This window comes from Tasmannia lanceolata, unplaced genomic scaffold, assembly GCF_043159265.1.
Source record: "Tasmannia lanceolata isolate RefF3 unplaced genomic scaffold, GAP_Taslan_0.1 ptg000008l, whole genome shotgun sequence".
Taxonomy (NCBI): Eukaryota; Viridiplantae; Streptophyta; class Magnoliopsida; order Canellales; family Winteraceae; genus Tasmannia; species Tasmannia lanceolata.
In genome coordinates, this window is record NW_027518685.1 from 9,281,532 (window position 1) to 9,288,534 (window position 7,003).

Here is a 7,003-nt window from a genome sequence, read left to right on the forward strand (position 1 = left end):
ACTCGGCCCGACTTAGAAAGCAAGCTGTGATCACGGGACATCAACTTCTCTTGACTTCTATAAACAGCTCCGAGTCCTTATCACGCTAGATGCCTTTTCTGCAGTTAATAATGCATGATGGTGATGTGCAGCCAATGGGAGAGCCCTTTCACCTCTTTTTTGCAAGGGCTTCCTTCAGTCTAGAATTCCTCATCATACTATCTCCATTTCCATACAAAGCACGTCTTAAAATGAGCGATGATTTTTCGCCCCAATGTTTTGTGTGTGTGTGTGTGTGGGGGGGGGGGCGCAATATCAACCCTAAAAATCTCAAAGCAAAAAAAGCTTCTTCGAGAAACATTTTTCCATGGTGGCCCTCCTTTGTCTTTTCTTCCTACCAAACTTGGCCCGACTTAGAAAGCAAGCTGTGATCACAGGACATCAACTTCTCCTGACTTCTATAAATAGCTCCGAGTCCTTATCACACTAGTTGACTTTTCTGCAGTTATTAATGCATGATGGTGATGTGCAGCCAATGGGAGAGCCCTTTTACTTCTTTTTTTGCAAGGCTCCCTTCAGTCTAGAATTCCTCACCACACTATCTCCATTTCCATACAAAGCACGTCGTAAAATGGGTGATGATCTTTCGCCCCAATGTAGGATAATGCGCCCCCTTTTAATGTAATTTGACGTCAAAAAAGGGAGCGCTTTATCCTAATGCGGGGCGAAAAAATCATTTCCTCTTAAAATTACAGTCAAGCTGGTCCACACAATACATGGCAAACGCAACCGTTTTACACTTTTACGTTTACAACAACCCTCAATTCCAAATTTCCAACAATGTGGCATCTGCCGCCAGCTGTTTTCAACTAATCTTAGCCGTCGGATCACTTAAACTACTGGGACCCATTCGTCCGGTCAAAGGTGAGTGACAACTGGAATTTCCAACAATGTGGCATCTGCCACCAGCTGTTTTCAACTAATCTTGGCTGTCGGATCACTTAAACTACTGGGACCCATTCGTACGGTCAAAGGCAAGTGACAACTGGAATTTCCAACAATGTGGCATCTGCCGCCAGCTGTTTTCAACTAATCTTAGCCGTCGGATCACTTAAACTACCGACACGTGTCGGAGTATTCTCCGGTGCAACCCGAACTGCCGGTGACAGTTCCACCGCCTTTAAATATCCCGTTTTGTTTCCCATACGAACAGTTTTCATTCCCGTCCGACGCACGGGTAAACTCTGTTGTAAGGACGAATCTCAGATTCCTTTTCATTTTTTTTTATGAATTTTAAAATAAAATACAGAATATTCTTGTCTCCTTCTTTGTTTTTTATTAGTAAAATCGATAACTTTTAGCTTTCCACGTCTCAGACTCTCAGTTTCGTGACTGAAAGAATTCTCGAGAAAATTTCTGGTTTTCAACGGATTTGGAAGTATTTTTGAGATGTTTTTATGGAATCCTTGTCTAAGAGCTTTTGTATTTTAGTAGCTTAGCCGCTCTGTGAAAAAAGGTACTTGTGTTATTTAATAGACGTTTTTCATTGATTTCTCATAAAAAACATGAATCAGGGTTTTTTTTTTTTTTTTTTCATCTTGAGATTTGGAAATCACGGCTTTTCTAATCGTTGAAGCTTTTTCAGGCATATCATTGGATATTTTTGGTGAAGTTATTTGCCCTATTTTTATTTTATTTTTTCCATTTCCATTAATGAAAGTTTTTTTTCAAGGCCTTTTCCCTGATATTATGATAAACAAAATCGAATTTTCTTTTGAATCTTCCAATATTCTTTTCATCTAATCTTAGAAACCTTTGAAAATTGATACTTTTTTTATCAAATTGCTTATTTTTTAATTACCTAGATGAAAGTTGTCTATTCAAGTTAAATTACCTGTAAATTTCTATTATTGTAGATTTTCATTGATTTATTGCCATTTCTGCAGTCTCTTGCTTCTTAATTTCCGCAAAAATTAATGCAAACAGAAAAAAAGAAAAGAAAAAAGATCAATTTTTATTTTTCCCTTCAAATCTCTTCTCTGTTTTTCTCATTTGAGTTAACTTATTCATATTATATTTTTTTTCCTAACAGGCCATCGGAAGGGAAACAACAGAATCAAAATTCTTAATTTATTGATTCTGAAGTTCTCAATTTAAGAGGCAAAATGGGAATCAACAGCGAAGGAGGCAACAACGACGTTCCTGTTAACAGCGTCATAAAAAGGCGAGGCTGTTCATGCAGCAAAGAGGATTTCCTCCCTGAGGAATCGTTCAAGAACTGGACGAATTACCGTAAGGCACTGGGTCAGACCCTGACTCGGTTCCAGGACCGAGTGGTGACTCGGTCTTTGGATGATACTGAGTTGAACGAGGTCAGGGCCAGGAGCCAGCACGAGATGAAGAGGAATCTGTCATGGTGGGACCTCATCTGGTTCGGTATCGGAGCAGTTATCGGTGCCGGTATATTTGTCCTTACCGGGCAAGAGGCTAGTCAAGAATCGGGCCCAGCTGTTGTTCTCTCTTACGTTGTGTCTGGTATCTCTGCCATGTTGTCTGTCTTCTGCTACACTGAATTTGCTGTTGAAATCCCAGTTGCAGGTAATAGATAAGATGAGAAGATAAGGAAAGGGATTTTTGCTGAAAATCTGCTTTTAAAATCTGCAAAATATTTCCCCCTTTAGTAATTTAAAATTATGCAATATCTAATTTTAGCCGGGATTTTACAGGTTATACTCTCGATTTTATAAGCTAAAACCTGGTTTTTATAAGCCAAATCTTGGATTTTATGATCTTGAAAATGTTCGATCCGGTTATAGCTTATGGTCCTTGTTTGGATACAAGGATTTTGTAATTCTGGATTTTACAAGATAAAACCCCTATTTTATATATAAGCTAAAATTGGATTGTGCATTTTCACTTGGTTATTGACGGGTTAATGGACTCTAAGCACGTGTAGGCCCACTACACGGGTCGGGTCCATTATCTTATTGGGCTTATATTAGAGCATAATAGGGTTATATTATATACCCAAAAAATTGACAATATTTCTCTGATGACATAGGTGGTTCATTTGCATATCTCCGAGTGGAACTCGGCGATTTCGTCGCCTACATCGCCGCCGGAAATATCCTCCTAGAGTACGTAATTGGCGGCGCCGCCGTGGCTCGTGCATGGACGTCCTACTTCGCCACCCTACTCAACCACAAACCCGAAGACTTCCGAATAATCGCCCACAGCCTCCCCGAGGACTACAACCACCTCGACCCAATCGCGGTAGTCGTCATAACCCTAATCTGCATATTCGCCGTCGTCAGCACCAAAGGCACATCTCGGTTCAACTACATCGCATCCATCATCCACCTCGTCATCATTGTCTTCATCATCATCGCTGGCCTCACCAAAGCCGACGTCAAAAACTATTCCAATTTTACTCCTTTCGGAGTCCGCGGCATCTTCAAATCCTCGGCCGTTCTCTTCTTCGCCTACGTGGGCTTCGATGCCGTCTCCACCATGGCTGAAGAGACCAAAAACCCGGCCCGAGACATACCCATCGGACTCGTCGGGGCCATGACCATCACAACCTTAGCTTATTGCATTCTCGCTGTTACCCTCTGCTTAATGCAACCCTACGCTCAGATAGACCCCAATGCTCCCTTCTCGGTCGCATTCGAAGCTGTGGGAATGGATTGGGCCAAGTACGTTGTCGCATTCGGAGCCTTAAAAGGAATGACCACGGTCCTACTAGTGGGCGCCGTGGGTCAGGCTAGATATCTGACCCACATTGCTCGGACCCACATGGTCCCACCATGGTTGGCCCAAGTTCATGGCAAAACCGGCACTCCGATCAACGCCACCGTAGTTATGCTCGTTGCCACCGCGGTTATCGCCTTCTTCACAAAACTCGGAATTTTATCAGATCTCCTCTCTATCTCAACCCTATTTATCTTCATGCTCGTGGCCGTTGCACTCCTCGTCCGACGATACTATGTTTCTGGCGTCACGTCGGAATCCCACCGGAATAGGCTGATTGCGTGCATTGTGCTTATACTCGGTTCATCAATAGCGACCGCAATTTTTTGGGCCGTGAGCGAGGAGGGTTGGGTTTTGTATGTGGTCACTGTTCCCGTATGGTTTCTTTCTACTTTGGCTCTAAAACTATTTGTTCCTCAAGCGAGAGACCCAAAGTTGTGGGGAGTACCCTTGGTTCCATGGTTCCCTTCTGCTTCAATTGCTATTAACATATTTTTGCTTGGTTCGATTGATGCCAAATCTTTTATGAGGTTTGGAGTGTGGACTGCGTTGTTGCTGCTGTACTATTTCTTCATGGGTCTTCATGCGTCTTATGATATAGCCAAGGAGGCAGAAGAGATGAAGGCGGGAAATCCGGCGAAGTGGAAGACAATGGAGGAGGGGAATGGCACGTCTGCACCGGAATCCGGCGTGGAGGGTGATGAAAAAGCTAGTAAGGTTTCTACTGGTGATATATAGAGTTAGAGAATTAATGTGGGTTATGGTCTGTAAGTAAAGTAGATTTGTTTGGACAGCTTTGTTATGGTGTTTTATTTGGATGTGTGTGTGTACAAATGAAGGATCAATGAAAATAAAAGAACCTGCTTTAGTGCCAAAGCATTTGAGATGTTTAGATCTTTTTAAACCTATGGGGGTGGAATTTCTCAGATTAGTTGAAAGAGGTGGAACCAAACCTTAGAATTTAAAATTCCAAAAAGTTGATGTTAACCTAACTAGAGAAAATATGATACAGAAAAATAAAGAAATAAAAAAGTTTTCATGAAAATATTACTTTCCATTTTCCCTGGATCGAAGAATGCCCTCATAGAAATCAGGAAAAAACATATAAAAATGCCAAACACAAGAACATTTTATAGGATTCGGGTAAAATTGTCTAACTTTAACAGAGGACTGGAATTTTTTGTAACAAAAACTGAATATTTCTTACTGAAAAAGAACAGAAATGCAGAGTTTATTCGGTGAAAAAGAACAGAGCTCAAGGCTTACATTTTATAGAATAAGATAAGAAACTAATTTCCTAAATTGAAGCAACAACCCCTAAGAATAGCAACAATCTGCCACCTGTCTACCAGATTTATTTGGATAAGATCATCAATGATTTGATCCTTATTCTTTGCACATGACTTGCTTCTCTTTCTTCATATCAGCAACACAAATCTCAACCGTTCTCCTTAATAGCAGCAATAGGTTGGTGATGTATCTCAACACTTCCCCTCATCACCAACTTCCTATCCACCACTCCCATCATATCTCTAAATCTTGAAAATTTGTTCCAGCAGAGCGCTTTGGTCAGTACATCTGCTATTTGACCTTCTGTTCGAACTGATACCAACCTGATTTCCCCCTTTAGGACTTTCTCCCTTATGAAATGATGTTGCACCTCAACATGTTTTGTTCTAGCGTGAAACACAGGATTTTCTGCGAGCTTAATTGCACTTTCACTGTCACAATATAAGTCTACTGTGTAGTCCACTGGTTGATAGAGTTCTTTAAACAATCTTACTATCCACGTGCTTTCTTGTGCTGCCATCGCTGCAGCTCGATACTCAGCTTCTGTGGTTGATAAAGACACGGTGGGTTGCCTTTTGCTGCACCATGATATCACTCCTGATCCAAGGCTGAAAAGATAACCAGTTGTAGACCTTCTTGTAGACTGATCTCCTGCATAATCAGCATCACAGAATCCATTGATTTTGCACTCTCCTCCTCTCTTGTACATTATACCGAAGCCAATGGTGCCTTGTATATACTTTAGTATTCGTCGGGCAGCTTCAAGATGAGGCTTCTTTGGAACTTGCATGAATCTGCTTACTACACTAACTGCCTGAGCAATATCAGGCCTAGTTAGTGTTAAATAAATCAAACTTCCAATCAGTTGCCTGTACCTTGTAGAGTCCTTGATGTCTCCTTCTTCATCTACGCGAAGTTTAGCATTGACTTCCATAGGAGTTGCACTACTGTTACTTTCAGACATTCCAAACTTCATAAGTAAATCTTTTGCATATTTTTGTTGACACAGAAATATCCCCTCCTCACTTTGCTCAAGCTCAAGTCCAAGGAAATGATGTAGCTCTCCTAGTCTTTTCATATGAAATCGCACTCCAAGATTGCTCTGAACTCTAGCTATTTCTTCTTCATCATCACCTGTTACAATTAAGTCATCAACATATACTAGAATAACAGAGACCAACCCATTTGAGAGTTTTACAAATAAGCTAGAGTCTGCAGAGGTCATTGAGTATTCAATAGCTTGAAGAAATTCTGCAATTTTTCCAAACCAAGCTCTTGGAGCTTGTTTCAACCCGTAGAGTGCTTTTCGTAGCTTGCATACATATTGTGGACATGTCATGCTTTCAAATCCTTTAGGCTGTTCCATGAAGATTTCTCGATCAATTTCGCCATGTAAAAACGCATTTTTTACATCCATCTGCCATAACTTCCATTCTGAACACGCGGCAAGAGCAATAAGGACTCGGACTGTTGTAATTTTAGCCACAGGGCTAAATGTTTCATCATAATCGTACCCGTACTGTTGAGAGAAGCCTCGAGCCACAAGTCGCGCCTTGTACCTCTCTATATCACCATTAGCCTTTGTCTTGATTTTGTAGACCCATTTACATGAAATGGTTTTCGCCTTAGCTGGTAGTGGCACAAGATCCCACGTCTCATTCTGTTTTAAGGCCGCTATTTCTTCCTCCATTGCGTTCTTCCAATTGCTGTTATCTTGTGCCTCTTCAAACGAAGTTGGCTCCTTATCTTTCGCTGTTGCTGTAAACGCTGTTGCTGCATTCACATGTGCATACCTTGGATTTGGTTTAGGTATACGTTTAGACTTTCGTGGTCCTTCATCTTCATTGTTGCTGCCTCCATTGTTATCTTCACTTTCATAGGCACTTGTTCCAATACTAGGAAAACTACTTTGGGAGCAGCTTGGTTGGCTTGATTGGATCAACACTTCTTTGTCATGCTCGCTAATCTCTTCATGAACAGCTGC

General features: G+C 41.3%; 1 protein-coding gene across 2 annotated transcripts; it reads left to right on the plus strand.

Annotated features, from left to right (window-relative positions):
* The first annotated feature begins 1,198 nt into the window (after positions 1-1,198).
* LOC143884264 (cationic amino acid transporter 1-like) lies at positions 1,199-4,615 on the plus strand. Of its 2 annotated transcripts, none has more exons than XM_077387730.1 (3): positions 1,199-1,228; positions 2,072-2,577; positions 3,041-4,615. In XM_077387730.1, the coding sequence occupies exons 2-3, from the start codon at positions 2,145-2,147 to the stop codon at positions 4,465-4,467; spliced, it is 1,860 nt and encodes a 619-aa protein (XP_077243845.1). In that variant the 5' UTR covers positions 1,199-1,228; positions 2,072-2,144; the 3' UTR covers positions 4,468-4,615. The 2 variants fall into 2 exon arrangements, with proteins under 2 accessions (XP_077243845.1, XP_077243846.1); XM_077387731.1 differs by lacking the exon at positions 1,199-1,228 and adding an exon at positions 1,473-1,495.
* The last annotated feature ends 2,388 nt before the right edge of the window (positions 4,616-7,003 follow it).

What these genes read in the sequence shown, in the direction of transcription:
- LOC143884264 (XM_077387730.1), top strand. Translation starts at nt 2,145, where the DNA reads ATGGGAATCAACAGCGAAGGAGGCAACAACGACGTTCCTGTTAACAGC. An exon ending in TGTTGAAATCCCAGTTGCAG is followed by an intron (nt 2,578 to 3,040) that starts GTAATAGATAAG and finishes CTGATGACATAG; the next exon opens with GTGGTTCATTTGCATATCTC.